General features: G+C 51.2%; 2 protein-coding genes across 2 annotated transcripts in view; one reads left to right on the top strand and one right to left on the bottom strand.

Annotated features, from left to right (window-relative positions):
• GSS (glutathione synthetase) overlaps window positions 1-20,934 on the bottom strand; it is a 47,639-nt gene extending 26,705 nt beyond the window's left edge. The window contains exon 1 of the mRNA XM_024194558.3: window positions 20,678-20,934. The gene's annotated coding sequence lies outside the window, so the exon portion shown is untranslated. The remainder of the gene's footprint in view (window positions 1-20,677) is intronic.
• Window positions 1,064-9,532, top strand: LOC112103007. The gene is made up of 2 exons (XM_024194556.2): window positions 1,064-3,916; window positions 8,875-9,532. Exons 1-2 carry the CDS (start codon window positions 2,783-2,785, stop codon window positions 8,977-8,979), a joined length of 1,239 nt encoding a protein of 412 aa, XP_024050324.1. The 5' UTR covers window positions 1,064-2,782; the 3' UTR covers window positions 8,980-9,532.
• Window positions 20,935-25,688: the final 4,754 nt, after the last annotated feature.

The raw sequence follows: 25,688 nt of genomic DNA, 5'->3' as shown, positions 1-25,688 counted from the left end.
GCTCTCCCAATGGGGCTGGCAGGGTTTGGGGTGTACAGGGGGAAGCTCTCCCCATGGAGCTGGCAGGGTTTGGGGTGCACAGGGGGCAGCTTCCCATGGGGCTGGCAGGGTTTGGGGTGCACGGGGGCAGCTCTCCCCCTGGGGCTGGAGGAGCCCTGGGTGATGTCGCCTCTCCCACATGAGATGGACAGGGTATGGCAGGAGTGAGAGTGGGCAGCTCCTCTCCCACAGGGAGGGTAGGTACATAGCATTTTTTCTATCAGTGGCATCAACCTCCCTGTTTCAAGGAGTTATTTTTTCAAAGCCTCTTCTTATATGTTTATATTTTAGGTGCTATGTCCAACAAGAACTCAGCATGGTGTGACGTTGCAAATGAATCTGATTTTTATTCTTGTTCCTGGGAAGCAAGCTTTTCACATAGCCATTGTAGCTGCAAAGGTAAAATGAAAGTCAGGCTACAAAACCTTGTCTAAACTTTCAGCAGTGTTTTGGTTTGAAGACTAAATAGTGAATTATTAAAGAAATTAATATGAATCTGTTTCTCTCTGGTGAATTTGTTGCTGATACTTTATAGCACAGATTCTCAAACTTGATTGCACCACGTTCTCCTTCTGATAACAAAAATTACTGTGTGACCCCTGGAGGGGGGACCGAAGCCTGAGCCCTGCCACCCCAGGAGAAGGGGCCAAAAACCGTGCCCCACTGCCCCGGTGAGGGACGAGGGGGGCGGCAAAGCTGAAGCCCAAGGGCTTCAGCCCCAGGCAGGGGTAACCTGAGCCCCACCACCCAGGGCTGAAGTCCTTGGGCTTTGGCCCCGAGCACTGGGGCTCGGGCTTCAGTCCTGGACCCCACCAAGTCTAAGCCAGCTCTGGTGACCCCATTAAAACGGGGTCACGACGCACTTTGAGGTCACGACCCACAGTTTGAGAACCGTTGCTTTATAGTAATGTATCTTGCCATTAGTTAATATTGTGAGCGATAATGATTCCTTGTGATATATTTTGTAAGTGTTCTATTGTAAAGAATCATTTTTAGTTGAAAATAACTTCTAAGTGTTTCCTTTCTAGATTTAACTGGCTCGGACAGTGAAAGTGATCGTCATTCTTACATTGATACAAAGGATCAGTACCATTCCCTGGGAGAAGAGCGGGAAAGAAGCAAAACCATCAATGACTTGACAGAAGCTTTTCTGGTCTCAGGAAACAATCAAACCAACAAAAAAAATAACGGCAGGGACTATCTTTTACTACAAGGGAAAAAATCACAACATTCTAGGAGTAGCCAAAAAGAAAAGGCACCAAAATCCATACCACCGTCTACATTTAACAGAAGTCAAACAATTGATCACCCATCTGCAAGTTGTTCAGCGCGAGTGCTTCAGTCAAGGTCTGCCTTATCATCTCGAAAGGATTTACTTTCCCAAAGTGATCCCCCCCAGCTCTTCATTACTGAGCAACCAATACAGGAGCCAGCCGTTTTCACAATTAAGAAAGCCTACATAGTTAATAAGCTACATCAAAAGCACCCGTCAGATGATTCTCCTCCAACTTCGAAGTGCAATAAAGCTGTGCAGGCTTCTTTCACTTGTAGAGGGGAAGACCCTGGTGAATGTATTGTTTGTGAATGTTCAAAACGGTCACTGTTAAAGGAACAGAGAAACAGAAAACTGGACAAGAAGAAAGTTGCTGTGTTTCAGAACACTGAAAGTATTGCCAATCAAGATTTATCTTCTGGTGAACTGGTGAATGGACATTTACATTGTCCTTTGGAAGCAGTGACTGATATACCTGTCAAACCACAGACCTCCAAGCATTGGTGTTTGCCCATTAGTTCATCAACTCTTGTTATATCTCTAGCATTGGAAGCAGGTTATTCAGTTCCATCTGTTTCATTAGTAGGAGCTGAAACAAAATATAGTAGTTCTTCAAAGGTTAGGAAAGTCAGAGGCAATGCAAGTAGACCTGCCTTAGCTTTCAAACTGAGAGAACCTGAGCTTAACCAATATTTTAACAAGTTGTGTATTTCTATAGTTCCAAATCCTGTGCACTTAGATACTGACACTCGAAAGCAAGCTATTCCATTTACTGGGCAGGTAGGACTCCAACAAGTCCCAGGTCCTGAAGCCAATCAGCCTCTGGAAACGCAGACCGATTCATCTGATTCTGACATTCCCGGAGCTCAGATAGAACAAGCATCTTCTATATTTAAACCCCCGTCTGCCAAGCAGTTCTTTGTGTCCTCTGAAGATACACAGGATACAGTTTGGCCTTCTACCTCTTATAGTGTTCAAAAAATTCCGTACAGAAAAGAGATATCCATTAAAGAGCCCTTTGAAGAGCAGAAACATCAATTAAAAGTCTGCAGATCCATAAGACATCCTATTGTGTCTACCAAACCCAAAGAAGCTCAAAGAGATCTAAGATTTATAAACAAACCCTACATCTCTTCCAACCTTGACAACACAAAGACTTTGGATATTGAACCTTTTAAGCAAAAATCTGGTCACTACAAAACTGTGAAAGAAACAGAAATAGGTAAATTGAATTACGTGCCTGTATCAGAAACTGTTAAGTGTCATTGTGGTCCTTTATCTAACTTGAGTGTCAACCTGTATCCAAAGCGGAGATATTCTGGCATTGAGAAATCCCTAAGCATTAACAGAAAACCATCCAAAAGAGGTGGTGTAACACGTAGACTTTCTGCACAGTCTCTGCTAAGTGATAGAGACAGTACTGAGGAGACCCAATACATCTCTCCTTCCAAAAGAAAAAAGGATTTGAAGATGCAGAGCATTCTGAACTTTTGTTTTGGGTGGCCGGGGGCACAAAAGAAACATGAGAGGTCACCATGTAAAGGGGAGATCTCTTCCACTGCAGATGATCCAGAAACAAAAGAGGAAGGTCTTTTGAGCCCACCTTTACCAGCTGAGAGGAGAAGTCTGACTGCCCCATTTCTCCAAGATGAAAGAGAGAGTCAGAGTCTCGCAGATGGGACATTTCATCCTGAAGACAATTTGAACACCTTGGATTCTCCTTATACTGGGAATATCAGTAATTTAGTACAGCCACCAGAGCAGAGGAGTATGTTTCAGGCCAATAATAATGTACCATTGGAGAAATTGGACTCTGAGTCTGCCCCAGTTCCTTCTGGAGACTCCATCCTGAAGAAGCTCATGTTTTGCAGATGTGGACAGATGCCACAACATGGACTCTTCCCTACTGGAGATATTTTCCAGTCAGTTACTAAGAAAACCATAAGCCACCCTGCTACTGGTATGGGACCCTGCAAACCCGAGCCAGCAAGGGAGTGCTGCCATAGAGAAATACCAGATAACATGAATGAAACATACTGGTACAGTAACCAATCTGTATTTCCAACTCATTCATCTCTGGAAAACATACGCAAGCAAGAAGCCACAAGAGGGCAGTTCACTAACACACAGTCTTACTTTGAGAACAGTGTTCCAGCAAAGACGGTGACAAATGAACTCCTAAAAGAAGGGAAGCGAATGGAAATGGGTGAAAGCGGGAATATCAGAAGCGATATGGAAGCTGCCGCCATGCATCAAATTTGTGCACATGGCATGTATGCTGCAACACCTTCTGAGCATGGTGGGAGAGAGAAAACACTACCGGAGTATTCCATATATCACCCCAACTATTGCCCATCCTGCCAGCCTGCTGCTACCCAAAAACTAGGCACATCAAGTGGCTATTATAACTGCTTCAAGTCAAAGCAGAAAGAACCCAAGAGTTCCTTGAGCATAGAGAGAGGGTCTACAGTTGATCCTTGCCTGGGGAATAGGAGCCAATGCAAATGTTCTCAAGAAATCCCCCTTCCCTACCTGGAACAAAGTATCCCGTATGAGGAAAATAGAGCTACGCTTCCAAAGAGAAATGACCCACACCTAATTCAGGTTTGTACCAACTCAAAATAGTTATGTTAACACATGCAAACGTTCAGTTGGATAACATTAAAGATCTTGTTCAGTGCCCGCAAAAGTCAGAACATTCCCCCAGTACATGCATCCTGCAGTATGTCTGAAGAACTATAGAAGTTAGAGATGGAAAAACCTTATTCTGCTCCAGCCCCAGCAGGGCAGGGTTGTTCTTATAATGCAATTTCAAGTGCATTGTCCAAGCTAATTTTAAAGGTCCCAATCTGTGAGGCTTCCATCAAAACTGCATTCACCAGTATAAAAGGTCTCATTTCTCTTGCTAGTCAGATTCAATTTATCTTTGCAGTCTGTCTCTTTGGTGTTTACATCCTTCAGATACTTGTCATGTTCCTTCCTTCATTGCTATTTAGCCTACACTCTTTGTAAGTCAGTCCTTGAGACCCAGCTCCTTTTCCTTGGTGTTCTTCAAATTCCCTGCATTGTTTCTGGGCCTGAGGTGAACTGAATGCAGTGGGAAGTGTCTGTCACCTCCCGTCTGCTGGGGCAGGTGGCTGCATCAGGTAGCACAGCTCAAAGAGTGGGCAGCTCTGGCGAGGCGGGGAAGGGGGTACAATGATTCAGCATTCCCCCCCAATGTGCCCCGCACCCCCGACGGCCCCCCAGTAGCCTCCATTGCCGTGGTGTCTATAGAGTTCCTATTGGAGACTAAAGCTCTGTGTGAACTCTGCCTTCCTGTGGGGTGAATGCCCCCTAGCATATAGTGAGCTCCCTGGGGCAGGGAGGTGCAGTTTACACTTCTGTGTGCCAGCAGGAATGAATCCTGATTAATGCAGCCATAGCTTGCATTTCCTAGCTTTGAGCAGGGAATGTCTCTCACTGTGGGTCTGGACGGTGTCCATCCCCATGGCATCTTGGTTGGAGTGTCTAAGCTCCACCATAACATAAATAATAATAAGTAAGTACTCAAACTCTCTCCCATTGTGCGCATGCATTTATAATACATGCTTTAATTACACGATTACATGCAGGTTTTCAAGTAATACAAGATGACACTTCTTTTTACAACCTTAGACATAACATTTATCTATCCATTTCATTAAAATGTTCCTTTGCTCTGTCACATGGTATTTCAGTAAAAGATGCAAAGCTGGAAATGATTCAATTTCAGTTCAGTCAGTAATTCTCAAAATGACATAGTGTTAAATGCAGTGTTGTAGCCATATTGATCCCAGTATATGAGAGAGACAAGGTTGGTCCAATAAAAGATATTCCCTCACCTACCTTGTCTCTCTCATAATGTTAAACATTTGCAGTGAACAACATTTGCTGCAGTGTGAAAATAATGTTTGAACGGCATCAATACAATTTTGTAACAATCTGTATTGAGAATGGAACATAACTAAAAAGTTGCCTCAAAAATAACTTCTGCTAAAAGGAAATATTGGGAAGTGAAAACCAAATAACAAGCTGTAGGCATACTTTTGTAGAAAGCGGTTTCTGAGCTAATGCAGCGTTAACCTCGTGATTGTGTGTAAAGAAAAAATTGCTTCTTCCTCTTTTGTTCCGATTTATACTTACGCTGCCCAAAAGAGCCTGCGTGCCAAGCTCTGAACACCCTGGGCAAATCCTTAGAAATACCTCGAATAAAAGAACTAGACTCCAGAAATCGCCTGCAGATAATGTCAGCCCAGCAGCCACAGAAATAGAGCAAAGATTTCATCATCACTAGGGCTCCCCTGTGAGCATTTATTTCCCAACCTCACCCACCTCCATACACTGTGATAGGTGCTAAATGGAACCAACTCGTTACAGTACTTACGATGCACTTCGCATAGGGCATTTCTGAGACGAAAATGTGAGACTCACTGAACCCATCGCAACATCTGACTGAAATGAATGTAACTGTTAGAACACTTGAACACAACTGTGGTTAACAACCTGCAATGTGTGTGTCTAATAGTGGGGGAAAATTTGAGAACGGGAGTGTAAATAAAGATGGGTTTGTAAAGCACATGCTCAGGGGGCAGAGCTACTGTGCATTTCTTGTGTCTCCTTAATGTAGTTCTTTGAATGGAACTTTTAAAACTTACTTGGGACCTCAGATCCCATGGAAACAGTACAAATATAAATTATTATTGCATTAAATACAGTAAACTATCAACCTGATATTAAATTTTTCTGTAGCATCTACCACAGGAGTTAACTCCTGGAATTTCCTGATCTGAGTGCTTGATTTTGCAATCTTAACCTTGAATTAACAATACATATTTTTGCATTGAATATATGCATAATATATGCAATGTGTGTACAGAGCTATCATCAATTAAAGTATATTCCATTTTAAAAAATGATGTTAAAAGAATTGTGATGCTGCAAAATGCAGCACTCAAGAATCAGGGAAAGTTAGTCTTGCATGCACACCCTTAACTCTGTCCCCTCATGCTTATGCCTCACAGCACAGACCCAGATTATCTGCTGGGCCAAGTTCTGATGTGGAGGGAAGGTGCAGTCAGCTATGGCACTCTGATTCTCAGGGCAGTTCTGCGGCTGCTCTGATCTTACCAGCTGGCAATAGTTCCCAAGAGACTGTATGCTAGCTGGGATAGCAGGAGCACAGCAAGCTCTAGCCATTCCCTGACATGACCCTTAGGCTATGGCCAAATGACTTTCAGTAGAACTTTGGTGCTTTTGATAATGTTATGCTACATTGCCTGTCTCATCCACTGTACATGCTGCCCACTATGTCCACTAAGGGCTCAGATGTTATTTCAGTTACAGTGGTGCAATTTTGCACGTAGGCTATATTTACATCATGGGAATTGCAAATTGCAAAAATTGGCCTGAAAACTAATTCGGGTAAACCCAAAACTCTTCTGGTCACTGATCGGGAACACGCTGGGCTGTGGCCTCTAGCATCTTAGTGGGCAACCACCCAGTCGATATTGCCAGTGATTTCACCTACCCCAGCTCTGTTGTCGATAACATGAGGGGCATCGAGAAAGAACCTGAAGTCCGCATTGCACAAACGAAGTCAGTAATGGGGGAGTCTTGTCAAAAATGTCTTTCTCAAACCGAACACCTAGCTTGGTAGAGAGATGAAGCTGAGGATATATAATGCTCAGTGGTCAGTGTTCTGCGCTAGGGGACTGAAACCTGGCCTATTGCTGTCAAGATTGAAAAGAAGTTAGACACCGTTGAGATGAAACATCTCAGCATGATCAAAACCATCAAATGGTACAAATTCAAGTCAAACAAAGAGCTCTGCTTCCTAACTAAACAGGTCCCGTTCCCTGAAATGGGCACCCAGTGCTTTCTAAGGTGGTATGGTCATCTGCTCCAACGCCTACCAACTTCCCTGGGAGATTCATCTTTGACTTTGAGCCAGTGAAAAGACCCCCTAAGAGATTTACAACACAACAACTGGACAGCATCAAGACTCCTATCCCTATCCCTTGCAGGCATTCTACCTGTAACGCGCCACATTTGGCTCTGGACAGAGCACCATGGAGGCTCATAACGCATTCGGTGGCTTCTACGCTGTCTAACCAAGAACTAGACAATTACAAACAGAATTTGGGCCTAGTTCTCCATTGCCCTGTGCCTGTGGAGTCACCTACACCAGCACAAAGTGGATGTACAATACTTTCATTCTGATCTAGGAGTATTTTACACCCACTTTGCACTGGAGTTAGTAGCTACACATGGCACAAGGCAGGACAACAGAGAATCTGCCCTCCCCACTTCACCCCACCTCCACCCAGACTCACTACATATCCCTGCGTCATCCTCTGCACAACATCCAACTTGTGCACTGAATGAACCCAGGGTCCTGTGGACAAACTAGCCGGGGTCATGTAACTAAAGATTTTTTTCATAACACATACGCACAAGGGGAAGAGTTAAGGTGGGGCTACGGCTACGGTGTAGATTTATATTTTTAAAGGCAATCTGATCCAAAATGCTACATTGGCACTTTTGAGATACTCCTCTCCAGCACATTCCCGCATCTCACCTAGTGTTGTCTGGTTCTGTGGCTTTTATACTGATTCTGAGGCCAGGTCTACACTACAGACCTATATCAGTATAACTGTGTCGCTCAGGGATGTGAAATCCACGCCTCCGAGCGACATAGTTATACTGACCTAATCCCCCATGTAAACAGCGCTATGTCAACAGCAGAGCTTCTCCCATCACTGTAGCTACCACTTCTTGGGGAGGTGGATTGACTGCGCTGACGGGAGAAGCTCTCCCATTGGCATAATAGCGTCTTCACTGAAAGTGTGACAGGCGCAGCTGCACTGGTGCTGTGGTGCTGTACGCAGGGCTGGCTCCAGGCACCAGTGAAGGAAGCAGGTGCTTGGGGCGGCCAATAGAAAGAGGCGGCACGTCCAGGTCTTTGGCGGCGGGTCCCTCAGTCCCTCTCTTCCTCTTTGAGCTGCCGCCGAAGTGCTGCCGAAGAGGAAGAGAGGGAGTGAAGGACCCGCTGCTGAATTGCCGCCAAAGAATGAAGCAGCGCAATTGAGCTGCCACTGAAGTGCTGCTGATCGGCTGTTTTTGGTTTTTTTTTCTTCGCTGCCTGGGGCGGCAAAAAAGCTGGAGCTGGCCCTGGCTGTACGTGAAGGCAAGCCCTGAGTAAAAGGCAGCAGTTTTACCCACCAGCTGCAACGAGGTTTCACCCAACCTCAACAACAGGGTCTTCTTCCATTTAGCAGCGTTTTGGAGCTGGACACTTATCTGCTGAAAGATGTTCCCTCCTGGCCCTTTCCCTGCCCTCTCTGTTTACTAGTGATACCCATACTCAGCAAACAAGCAAAAGGACTGTTTGAAATGTAAAGCTTAAAGTGTGATTCACTGACAAACCAGACCCGTGTATGAACAGCACAGCGATCCTCTGCCTTCCCCTGACAGGGGAGGCCCCTTACCGAGAGTAGCAAGGCAGTTTTTCTATTCCCACTAACTCTGTTTCTTTTCTTTAGGATTTTTCACAAAACCATTGTGGCTGGAAAAGACCAGCGGAACGAGCAGGCTGCCTGGGAAGGCAAAGCTCAGTGTGGCCTGCCGGTGGGAGGGGTGCTGAGTGAAAACACGAAGCAAGAGCTCAAAATGGCGGACGTGATCATTTATGCCTAAGAACCTGGGCCTGTTAAATAGAGACTCTCCAATAAAGCGCGCAGCAAAGCTGATTATTCCGAGGTGAAGCAGTGAAGTGTGATGGACCCAACGTGAGAGGACGAAGCCCATCGATACTGATACATAAAAAACAATGGTTCCCAGCCTCCAAATCAGATGTGCATTATTAGCCTTTGTAAAATCCTATCCCATTACAGGTCCCCTCGTTCTCCCTTCCCTTTGCTACGCTCACTTATCAGGGCTTGTTTTAATTAGATTGTAAACTCCCTGGGGCAGCGACTGGCTGAACAGCAGCTCACATAACGGGGTGTGGGGCGCTACAGCTGTACACAGAGCAAAGGGGCTGGGAACTGCAGGGTTCTGATCTGGGCTCAGGTTCCCTGTGTGCCTCAGGAATGACGCTAGGGGCCAGGTGGTGTCTAGCCCCTGTGTGGGTGTGCAGAGGGGGAAAGGCCCACCCCAGCCTCCTTTGTACTCACTGCACAAGGGCCAGGCACAATAGCACTCTCCTGCCTGTAAAGCGGGGAGGGGACAAGGCCACGGTGCATTGGCCAGCAAGGGCAGCAGGGCACCTCAGGTACCTTTCTGTGCCTCAGTTTCCTTACCCATAAAATGGAGCTAGGCCCCCACTGGCCCGGGAAACAAGATGCTCCCAGCCCAGGAGAAGCTGAGCGTGCAGCTTCTGCAGTGCTCGTACTGCTGCCTGAGGAGTGAGGAGCTCCCGCCTCCCAGGCTGAGGACACCAGGCTGCGCCATCTGGGGAGCAAAGGGCTCTCAGCCCACCCATGGCTCAGCTGCTGCAACACTCCCAGCTCCTACTGGCCAGGAAGTGGCACACCATTTTCCACATCTGCATAGTCAAATGAGCACCCATTCAGATGTAGTCCCACTCCCTGGGTAACGGCTGGTTGCCCACCTCTGACAGCAGGACGGAGGGGAAGCCCCTCAGTCAGCCCCTCAGTCCCCTTAGGTCCAGGGGCCCAGGGCAATGCAGTGGCAGGGCATTTGATACAGCAAGGAGGTCCTTGCTCAGCTCCGTGGCCAGCAGGATTTGGGAGTGTGCAGTGGCAGCAGGCTTAGCGCCTGGCATGGTGGGGAGCACCTCGCCAGCTCCATCACTCTCTGAGTGGGCACTGGGGAGATGTGGCTTTTTGTGACTGTTTGATTTTCGTCTAGGACCCCAGAGTCCTTTTGGAACTGGGGGCTGGAAGAATTCAATGTTAAAGTTAGGGATGTAAAATGTTAACCGGTAAGCATTAGTCTTACTGGTTAACCCACCTTAACCTTTAACCCCCAGGCCAGCCAGCTGGCCGGCCCCAGCAGCTCTGCACCGGCCGGCCCACCGACCCCAGCGGCCCCGCTCCAGCCGGAGCGGCCCCAGCCACAGCAGCCTCTGCCATGCCGGCCGAGGCAGCCGCTGCCCCAGCCATGCTGGCCAGCTGGCCCTTTAATCAGTTAACCGTTTAAATGAAATATTTTAAATCGTTTAAACAGTTAACTTTTTAAACCATATTTACATCCCTAGTTAAAGTCACTGTTGTTAACACACAAGAGGGGCCAATGCTGTTGTAGGCACCGACTGGTATCTGGGGCGTGCAGAGGGAGGAATGTTTTGAAATCTGACCATCATTTCCGTTATCTTCTGGCCCATATGCTCCGATCATCAGGTGAAGCATCTGTTAGTCTATCAACCCCAGAGAAGCGGTAGGGTAAGCTCATTGCGTGGCCATGAACTCTGCTCCCACTAGATGGCAGTGCACGATGCCAGTATTCCATTAGCAATACACTAGTCCAGGGGAACCGGTTGACTCTGGGACTGGAAATGTGACCTGGAGACTTCACTGCTGAATTACTGGTTCAATGCTGCCCATGTCAGCAGTAACCACAGTTTGTTAAGATAAGAGGGAAGGCCCTTTCACGGATTGGTAACTGGTTAAAAGATAGGAAACAAAAGATAGGAATAAATGGTCAGTTTTCAGAATGGAGAGAGGTAAATAGTGGTGTCCCCCAGGGCTCTGTACCGGGCCCAGTCCTAGTCAACATATTCATAAATGATCTGGAAAAAGGGGTAAACAGTGAGGTGGCAAAATTTGCTGATGATACAAAACGACTCAGGATAGTTAAGTCCTAAGCAGACTGCGAAGAGCTACAAAAGGATCTCACAAAACTGGGTGACTGGGCAACAAAATGGCAGGTGAAATTCAATGTTGATAAATGCAAAGTAATGCAAATTGGAAAACGTAATCCCAACTATACATATAAAATGATGGGGTCTAAATTAGCTGTTACCACTCAAGAAAGAGATCTTGGAGTCATTGTGGATAGTTCTCTGAAAACATCCATTCAATGTGCAGCGGCAGTCAAAAAAGCGAACAGAATGTTGGGAATCATTAAGAAAGGGATAGATGATAAGACAGAAAATATCATATTGCCGCTATATAAATCCATGGTATGCCCACATCTTGAATACTGCATGCAGATGTGGTCGCCCCATCTCAAAAAAAGATATATTGGAATTGGAAAAGTTCAGAAAAGGGCAACGAAAATGATTAGGGGTATGGAACGGCTTCCATATGAGGAGAGATTAATAAGGCTGGACTTTTCAGCTTGGAAAAGAGACTAAGGGGGGATATGACAAAGGTTTATAAAATCATGACTGGTGTGGAGAAAATAAATAAGGAAGTGTTATTTACTCCTTCTCCTAACACAAGTACTAGGGGTCACCAAATGAAGTTAATAGGCAGCAGGTTTAAAACAAACAAAAGGAAGTATTTCTTCACACAACACACAGTCAACCTGTGGAACTCCTTGCCAGAGGATGTTGTGAAGGCCAAGACTATAACAGGGTTCAAAAAAGAACTAGATAAATTCATGGAGGATAGGTCCATCAATGGCTAATAGCCAGGATGGGCAGGGATGGTGTCCCGAGCCTCTGTTTGCCAGAAGCTGGGAATGGGCAACAGGGGATGGATCACTTGATGATTACCTGTTGTGTTCATTCCCTCTGGGGCACCTGGCATTGGCCACTGTCGGAAGACAGTATACTGGGCTAAATGGACTTCTGGTCTGACCCAGTATGACCGTCCTTATGTTACTAGCATGAGTGTATGGTGGGCCACTATCCCACTGTTGTTCATGCAGCTCAGTGCAAAGTATTCAGTCTGTGATTTAATTACAAGTGAGGTTCCTATCTGGGCTTATGTTTCAGAGAGGTCTCCTATCTGGGTCTGGCATCGCTGTCGCCAGCTCTTAGGTCTGGTGTGAACAGGGAGCGAGCGTAGCTGCGCTTTTTATGTCTGTCCTCGGGGACAAGCAGTGCCCATCCCCAACACACGATTCACGTGTGCATGTCTCCTGGGTGTGTGTCTGGGGACGGGGTGAGTTAGGCATCATACTGCTGTACAGGCCCATTCCCTGGCCCCAGGCCCCTGTCTGAGCTGAGTACCTCGAGTACTAATCTGGGCTGCTCTGGGACTCCCTGGGCTCATAATCCTGGGCACCATCACCATCCATGCTGAAAATGGCTCCCGTGAGGCAGCCTGGGATCTTGGGCCTCTGGGGTGGTGGGGAACCCTCTCTGCTGGGTGCTGGCTGTGGTCTCCTGTCCTTGTGGGGCACTCATCAGGATGTTATTTCCAGGCTGAGGCTGGAAGCAGTGGAGGTGATGATCACATGCTGATTCCTGCCTCCTGCAGCCTGAAGTCAGGGCTTACCCTTTCCAACAGGGCAGGCCTTTTTCATTGACCCACCCTCAGAGGCTGATAGACCACCACGCCCCAGAGCTCTCAGCAGGAGAACGCTCTGCTGCCGGCTCGCACGGCCCCTGTCATTACGTTTGTCCGTCTGGGAGCACGTGTGTCTTCCCCTCACTCTATCCTCGCCTTAGTGCCCCGATGACCTGCAACAAACAAAGTGGTTAGCAAGGGAAGGAAGCGCAGGTGGCAGCCGTTCCACTAGCAGGCAGACACAGGGCTTGATGGCCATGGCCCGCTGCGGTGGTCGTGCTGGAGCCCGAGGGATGTTTATATTCTCCACCAAAGCATTGCCAAAGCCTAGAGCAGTGATGGTGTTTCCCACGGTGGGCAGCCTGGCAAAGCCCCGCTCTCCGGCTCGGATACAGAGTCCAGTATAACTCACCAGGGGAAATCCTCTGCTAGATTTGGTTTGTAAACTGTAATCCAGTAGTTCTCAACCAGGGGTACGTACGCTCCTGGGGGTACGCAGAGGTGTTCCAGGGGATACATCCACTCATCCAGATATTTGCCTAGTTTTACAACAGGACAGGCTACAGAAAAAACACCAGTGAAGTCAGTACAAACTAAAATTTCATACAATGACTTGTTTATACTGTTCTATGTACTATACACTGAAATGTAAGTACAATATTTATATTCCAGTTGATTTATTTTATAATTATATGGTAAAAATGAGGAAGTAAGCAATGTTTCAGTAATAGTGCACTGGGACATTTTTATATTTTTAGGTCTGATTTTGTAAGCAAGACGTTTCTAAGTGAGGTGAAACTTGGGGGTACACAAGACAAATCAGAGGGGTAGAGTAGTCTGGAAAGGGCTACAGTAGTCTGGAAAGGTTGAGAGCCACTGCTGTAATCTTGTTCAGAGCAGTTTGGTCGGCTGTGCTGGAGCAAGTGCTCCTTGAGAGGGAATAAACACACTCTCCTCTCTGGCTGGTTCAGCCACATGCTAAGGAACTTGTGGTTTACAGCTGTTGGATGCATCACTTCCCCTTGGGGCTGGTGATAACTGGCTGGGGAGCAGGGCAGGGCCCAGCAGGGAAGTCAGGGATGACAAAAACGCCCGAGTTGTTACCTCCTTTAGGAAAGAGAGGAGAGCCTGGTGGGGGTAGAACAACACATGGGTGTATTGGCCTTTGGTGATGTGCGCTGTATGGGCACTGAATACTAACACAGCGTCTGGCACATGCTCTAGGCATGGGATCCTCCAACAAGCGCAGAGCAGAGAGGATCAGGGTGCTAGAAATGGAAGATGGGGCACCTTGGAGAAAGGTTAGCAGGGACTGATGGAGAGATCCAGCTGAGGGTCCAGGGCTGTGTTTTCGTCCTCACCATCATACTGGGTCTTAGTGCAAAGGAAGGGCCAGAGGAGTCCCATCATTTTGAATGTCATCTGTGCTTTACTAGTAATGCCATGGTTGCAAGGAGGAGCTTGGAGGGTGGGCAGGAGGGCTGAGGGGAGACGCAGCAACTGTGCAAAGACAGCAAGCAGAGGTGCTGCTTCTCGGGAGTCCGTGAGGGCAGAGAGAGCAGCTGTCTGAGCTGAACCGTGTGAACAGTATACTTGGTACAGTGCACAGGCCTCTCACTACCTGGCGTGGGAAGGGGAGGTGCTGCTAGGGGTGGCTTTAAGCTCCCCTGACTGCCAGCAGCTGAGCTGGCACCTCTGCTGAGCAACCAGTGTAGCCCCTGGCACAAGTGGAGGCAGCTACCACCCAGGAAGCAGCCTTGCCTGATGAAACGAGACTCTCTGCTTTCCACCCCCTGTGATGGGGAATGACAGCATTCAAGCGCGTGGTCCGGCAGGGCGCTGGGCCACTCAAAGCCGGGATCACCCCGTCGGTGCAAGCGACCATTCCCCTGAGAGGAGCACTGCAGAGCAAGGGCCACAGACCCCCTTCCACTTCCCCACGTGGGCCCAGGCCTCCCCCATCACGTTTTCTTCTTTCACTGTAACCAACATGCCCTGCAGCCTCAGTCCGGCATCCTGCCTGCTGCTGGCTTCTTGACAGGGGCCTTGTCGGCCAGCATGGACGCTGCGCGGCGCAGCAAGGGGTTCCACAGGACTCAGCCTGCCCTCTCTCATGCTGAGCATGGAGTCTGGCTGTTAAGCCCTCTCGGCATCTGTGTTCTTGACTTTCAGTGGGCTTGTAACTCATCCCGTACTAGTGCGGGTGGAGGGGGGGCAGGGGCGGGCGGAGAGGTTGAGCAGGGAAGCAGCTGAGTGCTGTCACTCCAGCCAGATGTGTCCGTTCCAGCGGGCAGGTAAGGCCCACGCCGGAGTCCATCGAGGCAGTTCCAGGGGCTGCAGAAATGCGTCATCCACTGCTCAAACTAGGCAACGATAAATCTGAGCACGAGGTCGGCTATCGGCAGCATCAAGCCTTTCCTCCCCAAGTGGGGGCCTTTCCACCTGCCCTTGGAGCCCGGAGCCTCGCTGGCTGGTTGGAAGACAGTTCACTAAAGGGGGATATTGGCCCCAAACAGCTCCTCTCTGTGGAGAAAGTCCCTAATCTGTGTAATCTCCATGGAGGCTGGCTAGACGGAGAGGCTATATATAGTTATGGCTCTATCCTCACTACACTGATATGGTGACCCCGGCCATGTCAAAGGCCCCAGGAGTGAGCAGAGCAGACAAAGAGATCCCACGTGGTATAGAAAGCTAACAAGCAGGTTTGGTGCCTAGCATTGCCTGGCGTGTTTCCCTGACTTTGGGCAGGGACAGGCCTTGCACAGAGCAGGGGACACTTGCTGGAGTGGACAGAACCGTCCAACTTGCTTAGGTGTTTTCTTAAATAAGAAACTAAAGCCCCCAGCGCTCCCTGATTGGGGGCCCTCGTCCAGGGTGAAGAGAATCCTGGCCAGACACACCAAGCCTACAGCAATGGCACATCCTCATTTTGCAACTCTGGTGCTGTGTCCCGGGAAGTGGAGGGACTTATAAACCCAGGCACAGTCCCTGCCCTTGTACTCCTCATGGAAAGCAGTGAGAATCCAATCCACCCTTGATGTGTGGGGGGAGGAAAGCAGCAGTGGTCAGCTCTCTCGCTGTCTTTCTGCCCTCCAGTCCCCACGCAGGGGTCCGGGCCCCTTCCAGATGACCGAAGCTGACAAAGGATCAAAAACTTCCACAGTGTGGAAGATCCCAACCACTGCACAGAGGTCACTAGTAGGGAGCAGCATGAGGTGCAGGGCTGCTCTGGGGGCCTAGTCGGTCTCTTGGAGGAAGGTCAGCATGTGGCTCCGGGTAGGATTTTAGTGGGCACCGTCATGTGATACAAATGACTCTTTGTACCCACCAATCCTGGGCAACCAATACCCATCGCATTCAGACAAACATTTCCAATGCAGGAGGGCTGCTCTTGGGCAAAGGGCGTTGTAACGACAGGGCAATTCCCTGCAGGACCCTTGACAAACCTGACTGATGTGTAAGGATGTCTGGAATCCATTGTATTAAATGCAAAGTTCACATACAATTGTGGGATTGGCTGTAACTCCCTAGAGGGGACGTGGCCACTGTAAACCCTGGGAATGTGTGAGCTTCAAAGAACTGTTTTAAATGATGTGCCAGACAAGAGGGAACTTTTGGGACAAACAAAGTTAGGTATTTTCCCTAGGAAATAGCTGGGGCAGGTGAATGCATAATTCCACCTCCGGACCCTTTGGGAGTTGCACCCTGAGCAGAGAGCCATTGTCTGTTGATTGCCTGTTCCTGGAACCTGTCCTTGAGGACAAGATGAAAGGCCCAAGCTATGTAGAGGGGGGAAATGAACTGTTCCTGATTGTTCTTGTTCTGAGCTAAAGCTGTGATTGACTTGTAACCACCACCAACCACCTATGTGGGGTGTGCTGGACTGATCACCAGCCAGAACCCGAGGTTGGGGTCAGGGGGTGACTGCTGGAAAGCTTTCTAGAATGCATGTAGGTTCTTATATTGTTTTAATGTGGTTTCTCTGTGATGCTGTCACCTTAAGAATAATTGTGCTAGCTTAGGAAGGCCCGTGTGGTGACTTGTAACTGGGCAGTTTCTCTGTTCACAGCCTCTGAAGAGTGAGCAAAGTGCAGATGCTGGCTTTTAAGCCATCGGGCTTGCTGAGGATCTCACAGTGCAGGCAGGGAACTATGCAGCCTGGGACCATCCTGCTCAGGAGGGAGAGAGACACGGCTCTCCGCCCAGGAGAGGTGACAGCTGTGAGCCGGGAGCCTAGAAGTGGGGGCCCTCGTGTACCACAGAGGGGGAATATAGGTACAGTTGTCTGAGCTGTGACTGGTGTGACGCTTCCCGGGGTACCCAGGGCTGTGAGGCACCTCGCTACCTCCCACCCTAGCATGAGGAAGTCTTGTCTGTGCCTGCCAGGGGTCAGCACCCCAACTCCATCAGCCACAGCAACACAAGCGCTGCCCTCAAGACCCTGCAGGTCTCGCTGTCACTCTGTGGGTCAGTGACTGGCACACCCCAACCCTCGACCCCTCCAAGCTTCTCCCTGCAGTGCCCAGCCCCTATGCCACTGGACACTCACAGCATTCACAGATTCCCTGCTTCCAAAGAAACAGATCCACCCCAGCTTACCAGTTCCACCTCAGGTCACTGCTCCACTTAACTCACAGCACTTAGATACGTTTATAGTCAGACGAAGTAGAAGTGTGTTCAACAAAGGCCAGAGATTCAAGTGATAGCAAGTAGAACTATTGGAAACGAATGGCTACATATGAAATAAAGTCATACCAGGCATTCTAGAGCCTAGACTTGATTAACAAGATACTCTCATGTCTTCTAGAGTATTGCTCACCTAAAGTCCTTGCAGTGCTTTTGAGCCAGGCTGGCTGTGACCCACCTTTCATGAGACAAGCCTGCCGTCAGTTTGCCTCCTGGGTAAAGAATCAGTGTATCTCTGTACTTCAAGATATACCGGACCAATCCTTTGGCTTTATTCAGACACAGGCCACCCCCATGCTGCTTGTTTAGTTCTGTAACTTTCCTCGCTTGTAGATTAAGCAATCTCTCAGTGTGCAAACAGGCACACAGTGTGAGGCAGACAGTATCCAATACACAAGTGGCCAGCCAGGAAGATAGGTGTCTGTTACTGCCTACCTGAAAGTACAGCTCCAAGGTGTGTCACCTCCTGGCGACCTGCCTTGACTCCAAGGCTTTAAGAACGTAATTTTCAGTGTAGATCCATAACTCCTGCAGTATGATCCATACAGACACCCCACAGTGATGATGGCAAGCGGGGAACACTGGCTCTCGGTAGAGACCTCACATGTCATCCTTCGGTGAACCATTATGCATCTACCCAACCCAGGCGATCCCTGTAAAACCCTATGCTCCACCTGTGCCCTGTGCCACTCCATTCCATCTCCTCCATCGCTCTCCTTGACCCGGACCTCCCATTTCCCTCCATTCCACACTTCCATGATCCTCCTCTGCAGTAGCCCTCCCCCAGAGCCGCCTCTCCTCTCACGCTGACTATGGTCACTGCCTTCCTATGGCCTCCCCTAATCCCAGCTCGCCAGGCTCCACAGCGTGCAGAATGCTGCTCCCCCTCTGCACACGGGCTGGTCTGAAACGGGACCCCTCCCCTCACTGCTATGCTCAGTCAGCCCCTTGGTTCCCCATTCGTATTGTGCGCTCCACGTGCACCAGGACCGGACAGGAAAGGTTCTTTATCCTGTAACCACTCTCCTGAGCCACTCAGGTCACCTCTTATCTTTGCTTTTACCATCCCACTAATGAGCCTTTATCTAAGAGACTCATGTGGGCTGCACCAGCGCTGAGATTGAATGAAACTGCTAGTGACTTACCAGTCACATTTCTCAATGGCGCAATGTGACCTGCTCACTTCTCCCAGTGGGGAGGAGTCGGACACCACTTGACTGGTGTCTAAAGCAACTCCAACAACCTGAGCCAGTGCACAGCAAAGCCACCGCAGGAGCCTGGCTTAGGGATGATTTACTCCTGCGAGCAGGACTGGCTCTAACTTTTTTGCCGCCCCAGGCAAAAAAGAAGAGTGCCGCCGCGCCGTACCCCCCCCGCGAGCGCCGCCGAAATCCCCGCCCCCCCAGCACCACGCCACCCGAAGCCCCACCCCCCTCCAAGCACCGCCCCGCCCGAAGCCCCCGCCCCTCCTCTGAGCGCCGTTCCGTCCGAAGCCCCCGTCCCCCCTCCGAGCGCCGCACCGCGCCAGCCCCCGCCCCCCCAAGACCCCGCCCCCCGAGCACCACGCTGCCTGAAGCCCCGCCCCCAAGCACCATGCCGCCCAAAGCCCCGCCCCCCCAAGCGCTGCGCCGCCCGAAGCCCTGCCCCCTCCGAGCACCACACCTCCCGAAGCCCCTGCCCCCCCTCCGAGCGCCGCGCCGCCGAATAAAAAAAATAAATAAAAAAAATAAAAAATTGAGCGCCGCCCTGCCCCAAGGTGCCGCCCCAAGCACGTGCTTGGTCGGCTGGTGCCTGGAGCCAGCCCTGCCTGTGAGGAGCTGTGACTTTCTTTTATTTACACAGTTATGCTGCATATTACTCCACAAGGGCAGAGAAGTGGCTGGAGATAAAATTCCTATGTTTGTGTGCAAGGTGCTGAGCAGCCTCTACTCCCACTGGTATCAGTGGGAATGAAGGACACTGAGCACCTGGCAGGATTGGGCCCCCAGGCTCATAAAGTGGGATTTCCAAGCGCTTGTCATTGGCCTGACTCTGCTCCCAGTGAGGTCAGCAAGGGTGTTACCAGTAGATGGGTTTTGAGTAACAGTTATAGTAGGCAGGACACAACCCACGGGTTACCAGCAGTGCTGGATGCCAGATGCCCACCCATCTAACCTGGTAACCATGAACTGAGCCCTGGGTCCCCTTCTCTGCACCCAGGCTCTCCCAGGTGCAATGTGGCTCCCGTGTTCAATTGTACAGCCTGGCCCAGCGGTAGGCTCGGAGGGAAGGAGTCAGTCTCTGTTTGAAGGGGGGTTGATAAGGCTGATCTTGTTTCCCTTCTTTCCCCTGAAGTTTGCTCCAGCAGGAGCTCTAAAACCCAGCCACGCTCCCCCACGGATTGGTTCCAGCCCAGCATCCAAAGGCCTCTGCAGGCGAGATTCCAAATGGAGTTAGGAATAAAATCATCCCACAATCAGCTTTGTGATGGCCAGCTGGAATGGGCAGCACGCAGGGCCATGCTGCCTGCCAGGGCAAATGTCCCATGTGCTAACAAGTCCACTTCAACCCCCTCTCCTGCTGAAAACGCTTTCCCTGCTCTTGTTACAAGAGATCCTCGTAACACGATTACAGCACAGCCCACGCTCTTTCTTCCCCTTTACTTCCTCTGCCCTCAGTTCATGGTTCCCCTTGGGCCAGCAGTGCCCTGTGCTTCTAGCTGGCTCTGCACCCATTGACTCCCTGCGTGAGCCCTTGCACGGCGGCATTGCTGGGGGAGGCAGGGGTGTTCTGACATGGCGGGAGGGTGGCCACTGCTGGTGCTAGGCCTTTCTGGCCAGGGTGGAAAAAATCCCCTCAGCCTGCTCCCTCCCCCAGCGGCCGAGCAAAAAGAAAAAAAAATCCCAAACCAACAAACCAGAAAGCCAGCTGGCCAGTCAGCAGTATGGCACCCCTGGGAGTTGGCATCCAGGGCAACCATCCTGTTCCCCCCAAGGCCCTACGCCTGCTCACTTCTCTCCCCCTGCCCTCTGTCACTCACTCTCCACACACCTCCTCGCTCACTGCCCCCTCTCCCGTGACTCACCTGCTCCCTGCAGAGCCGGGCTGGGAGGAGCTGACGCGGAGCCTGTCCAATCAGGGCCCAGCAGGTGAGTCGATCCGCATAGTGAGGGGCCAGGGCCGAGGCAATCGGGGCAGGGTGGGGGTCGGCCCCTGTAGTGAGGGGCTGGGGCAATCGGGGCACAGTGCGGGCACCTACCTCTTGGAGCTGGTCCGGAAGCCAGCCACTGCTCTCTGTCAAGCAACAGCCCCTCAGCAGAAAGGAGCTCCACCCTGCGACTCCAGCCACAGCTGCTCAGTGGTGGAAGCCGGTTACTGCAGCCAACCAGACTTTTAGTGTCCGGTCAGTTGTGGTGACTGGACGCTGCCAGGTCCCCTTTTCGACTGGACATTCCGGTTGAAAACCGGACACCTGGCAACCCTAGGTGCACAGTCAGTCTCCCTGTCCCCCTGTAGAGTCAGCCAGGGCCTGAGGCTCCTCATGTGCGAACACGTGAGGGGGCTGGGCTCAGTCAGTCCCTTCCCCTGTGGACGGTCAATGTGCACACAGCGACAGAGGAGACAAAATGAGCTTTAACAGACAGGAACACGCGGCTGGGAAAGCACAAATGGTCAGGGGGCTCCGGGGCGGGTGGAGCACCTGAAACAACTCAGCTCTTATTTGGACATTGCCTAGTTTCACATCCCTCTGCCCCCCACAGGCTGTGGCACAGCCCGATTGGTCCCAACATGTACCAGCTTATGATCTTCCACGTTTAGCGCTCACACCACATCGGTGCATTATTGTTATTACTAATCTCTATGCCAGAGGCACCTAGCGACCCCTACTGAGATCAGGGCCCCATCGAGCTAAGCTCTGTATAGACAAGTAGGAAGAGACCGTCCCTGCCATGAGGAATTTACTATTGAAGCAATCCAGGCAGGTCACATGCAGACAAAAGGGAACCTTAGTTCCTCCCATTACAGAGAAGGGCAGCTGAGGCCGGTGAGCCGCAGGGATTTTCCCAAGACTACAAAGGGCGTTCAGTGGTTCTCAAACTTTTTTTTTCGCGGACCACTTGAAAATTGCTGAGGGTCTCGGCAGACCACTTAATAATCTGTCCAAATGTTGTTTGTACCATTAGCTAACTATTGTAAAGCGCTTTGGATAAAAGCGCTATATAAAAATAACCTTAATAATAATTAACATTTTTTTGTTCTGCAAATAAAAGCACAATTCATATTTTAATATCAGTAGTCTTACCTTTCTAATGCAATGGATGTGCCCTCTCTCCCCCGACGCGGCAGCCCCTGAGCTGGGGCTGGGAAGGAGGGGGGGTCTCTCCCTCTCTCCCCTGCCGTGGCAAGCCCCGAGCTAGGGCTGGGAAGGTGGGGGGGTCTCTCCCTCTCTCCCCTGCCATGGCAGGCCCTGAGCTAGGGCTGGGAAGGAGGGGGGGTATCTCCCTCTCTCCCCTGCCGTGGCAGTCCCCGAGCTAGGGCTGGGAAGGAGGGGGGTCTCTCCCCTGCCACAGCAGCCACAGAGCTGAGGCTGGGGAGGAGGGCTGTCTCTCCTCAGCAGCCGCAGCCTTGGAGCTGGGGGAAGTCACCTCTTTCTCTGGCCACCGCAGCCCTGCACAACTCAAATTCCCCCCACCCTCTCTTCTCACCCCACTGCCCCCTCCCACCTATCCCCTACTCCCCCCAAGGCCACAACCTCATCTTACATGTGCGTCTTCTCCAGGGTCCAGGCACCTAATTAGGTGGGTGGCCCTTCATTCTCTCGTGTACGGCCACCCAGGTGTGCACCTTAGAGGGAACTATCCGTGGACCACCTGAATGAAGCTCGCGGACCACAGTTTGAGAAGCTCTGTGGTAGAGCCAGGCACTGAACCCAGCTGGCCTCAGCCCTAGTCTGGTGTTGTAGCCACAGGACGGTAGCTGCCTCTCCTCGCCCCCTGAAAGGCACGCCCTGCAACCTGCCGAGCATTCAGCCTGCACACTTAGCACAATCTCCTTCCTAGGGCCGGGCTCTAGCTCCCTCCAGCTTCTCTGTGCGTGCAGTGCCCAATGCCCCTGCTACCCACCTGCAGTTTGCCTGGCGTGTGTGCAGTTTGTCAGTACTTGGCCTCTGGGCCTGAATTTTTACCCAGTCCCAGAGCTGCTGAGTGTGTGAATGAAAAAGAACCAGTGGTCCCCACATCACTCCTTGTCTTAATGAACGTCGCTAAGGCTTGGGCTGAGTGCCAGAGCTAGAGCGTATCGATGGAGACAGATATATAAATATAGGGCAGCGTCCTGCACGGAGGTGTGTGTAAAGATTCACCCATGGGTGCAACATCTCTATTGGCTCCCTGATGGGCAGGGCATGATCTGGGGGCTGCAGGAGTCTCTGAAGGTCCCATGGGAGCCAAGTGATTGTACAGTCACGGCTTGGCAGCCTCCCCAAGGAGGAATGAGTGATTTACACTCTGTCCCCAGGGGCGACCCATTGTTTCCTGATGACAGTAGCCACCACTGGGGCAATTCACCTAGCTGGGTTCTCAGCTGGGCCCCTCCACGTCTCCCTCCTTATTTCCTTAGTTCTGTGCCCCACGCTATCCCACGCCCTCCTTGGGTTCACCTCTGCAACCTGTAACCCGCCCCGGGCACTCGCCCAGCGGAGACACACTGAGCACGCTCCCTCTCCCCATTCCCCCCCAAATGAGTGCAGCTTTTCACTAAACTCCCCGGGCTTGCTGACAGCTGGCTGGGCTGAGGAGGCCAGAACTGCCAGCAATAGCCCCACCCTGGTTCCTTCAGAGGGGCTCTGGGACGTGATGCCTTTGTGGCTGCAGCCCCCCGCAGCATGCTGGCCTTGCACATCAGGCTCCTTGCCAGGACACCTATTACGCCCAGGTTTGCTAGCAGGAGAGTAAAGCTGCTCGTGAAGAGCTCCCCCTCCCCCCCACTTTCACCACAAACGTCCTCTGCTCGCAGGGCTGCTAAAGATCCCAGAATCGGGCCTCTTTGCACCCCTCTGGCAGGGCAAGTGGCCTCTGTGCCCTCTCGACATCCCCTTTCCACTACCAGAATGATGTAAAGGGCCCTGAGCATCAGTGAGAATCAGGCCTCCAATTTAACGGTGACCTGCAAACGGTACAAAGCACCGGCACAGGACCCTGGTTTGCTGTGGCTTGGCAGAGAAGAGAGGCGGGGGTTAAGGGTTTTGTTCCTGTTATTTTTTATTTTAGAACTATCAGGACTATCCTGACACCCTCCCCTGACTTTGCTGGAGGAGTCTTTGGAAGGAGCTTTCCTAGCCCTCCATTGACGGGGGAAGGGGGGATGTCTGAGTCTTTCACAAAGTGCTTTTCTCCCCGGTGTTCGTCAGGAATTAGAATTAAGGAGCAAGGAGCAAGTTTTAAACTGTGTAACCCAGGCAATCACTTATGTCTCCTCCCAATTCATCACTTTCACCAGGGCCGTCCTTAGGTATACGCAGCACATGCAGCTGCGTAGGGCACCATGAAATTTGGGGCACTGAATTGCCCCAGATTTCATGGTGCCCTAGGCAGCTGCATGCTGCATACACAGCAGCACCAGCCCCGGCGACCAGCCCTATCCCTCGGTCGGCGCCCCCTGCAAGGGGCACGGCCGTCCCTAGAGGGGGTATGGGGCCAAGGAAAACTCCCTCCACCCTGCCTCTTCCCCCCTGCTCTGCCCCTGCCCCGCCCCCATTCCACCTCTTCCCCCAGTGACCCTCACTCACCACCAGCGGCAGGAAGCGGAGCAACCCGGCCCCAACCTGCTCTACTTCGCCAGCTCCCAGCCGCGGCGCTCCGCTGCCGGTGAGTGCGGGGAAAAGATTGCCCTGGGCACTCACCGGCAGTGGGAAGCGGATGCGGCCCCAGCCCGCTCTGCTTCCCTTGCCCTGGCCTCAGCCATGTCGCTCAGGTGGGGGAAAGAACCGCCCCCAGCTCTCACTGGCGGCGGGAAGCGGAGCACCGCAGCTGGGAGCTGGCGGAGTACAGTGGGCTGGGGCCGGGCTTCTCCGCTTCCTGCCACTGCCAGTGGGGGGGGGGGGGGGCGTGACACGGCTGGGACCGGGGCAAGGGAAGCGGAGCGGGCTGCTCCCGGCCCCCCGCTAATCCCCCAGGCCACTCTAGGCCTGTGGGACCCCCAAAAGTGCTGCCCCACAGCTCCTGCCTCCCAGACCCTGGGGGGGGACAGGCCTGGAGCCCCACACAGCCCCCCCACGGTGCCCTACACGGGGGGGGCTGTGTAGGGCACCCAAATGGCTAGGGAAGGCCCTGACTTTCACTTCCTTGCTGCTTGTGATGTCACAGTTTCATCAGATTTCCATTCCCCCTGAGAGTCTGCCAGAAAAACAGGGGTGCTCAGACCTGAATGTAATGTAAGGATGAGGCAGAGCCCTCCACCCAACTTTGTATCTTAAAACCCCTCACTTCCAGCCTTCTCTCTCCACCCTAATGTAGTAAGAGAGGGCCCCATCCACTCTCCCCCGTGGTAAGTACCTGTAACACATGCAGAGCCCATCTGAACTGCCCCCGGCCCATGTTTTATCGAAATGGAAAGGCAGCTTTTGTACGGAAAACTCCAGCTTTCCTTTTTTGTTCCCCCACCCCCGGGACTGAAACCATTTGCACTGTAATCCTGGGCTGCTGGGAGGGATCTGCTAATGAACCCAGCCCCTAATCTCCATTACACCCGCAGCGGGCTGCAGAATAGCTCAGGGAAGGTTAAATGATAAACAAATATGGCAGACATGGTAAGTATTTGGCACGTATCTGCAACAAAAGATGAACAACAGCAACTGTGACATTATCTTTATTCACTAAAAATAGCGTCCGGCAAAGTGTTAAAAAAAGCACATTGTGCTGGTTAACCTCTCCTCTGTCTGTTAAAGAGCCTTCAAAGCCAGGCTGCATGGCACTAGGATGCAGCGTCCCCTTTCAAGGGCCGCCGAGTGCTCAGACAATGGAAGCTCAATCTAATGTCTGCAACAATAGGGAAGGAATGAGTAGCTGTCACATGACCCTGCTTGTCTTAAACACCACAGCCTGATGTGTTCGCGTGAGCTTTGCCACGTTCACATGCCGCACACAAACGGCTACCCCGCAGCACATATAGATAACCCCACTGACAACACACCCACCCCAGAAACGCCCCCGACACTGATCACACACACAGAGCACAACAATATGAGCAAATAGTTCCCCAAAGACACTGCC

This window comes from Terrapene carolina, unplaced genomic scaffold, assembly GCF_002925995.2.
Source record: "Terrapene carolina triunguis isolate 2854851 unplaced genomic scaffold, T_m_triunguis-2.0 Scaffold233, whole genome shotgun sequence".
Lineage (NCBI taxonomy): Eukaryota > Metazoa > Chordata > Testudines > Emydidae > Terrapene > Terrapene triunguis.
The sequence above is the reverse complement of the archived record's forward strand: the minus strand, read 5'-3'. Positions and strand labels throughout refer to the sequence as shown.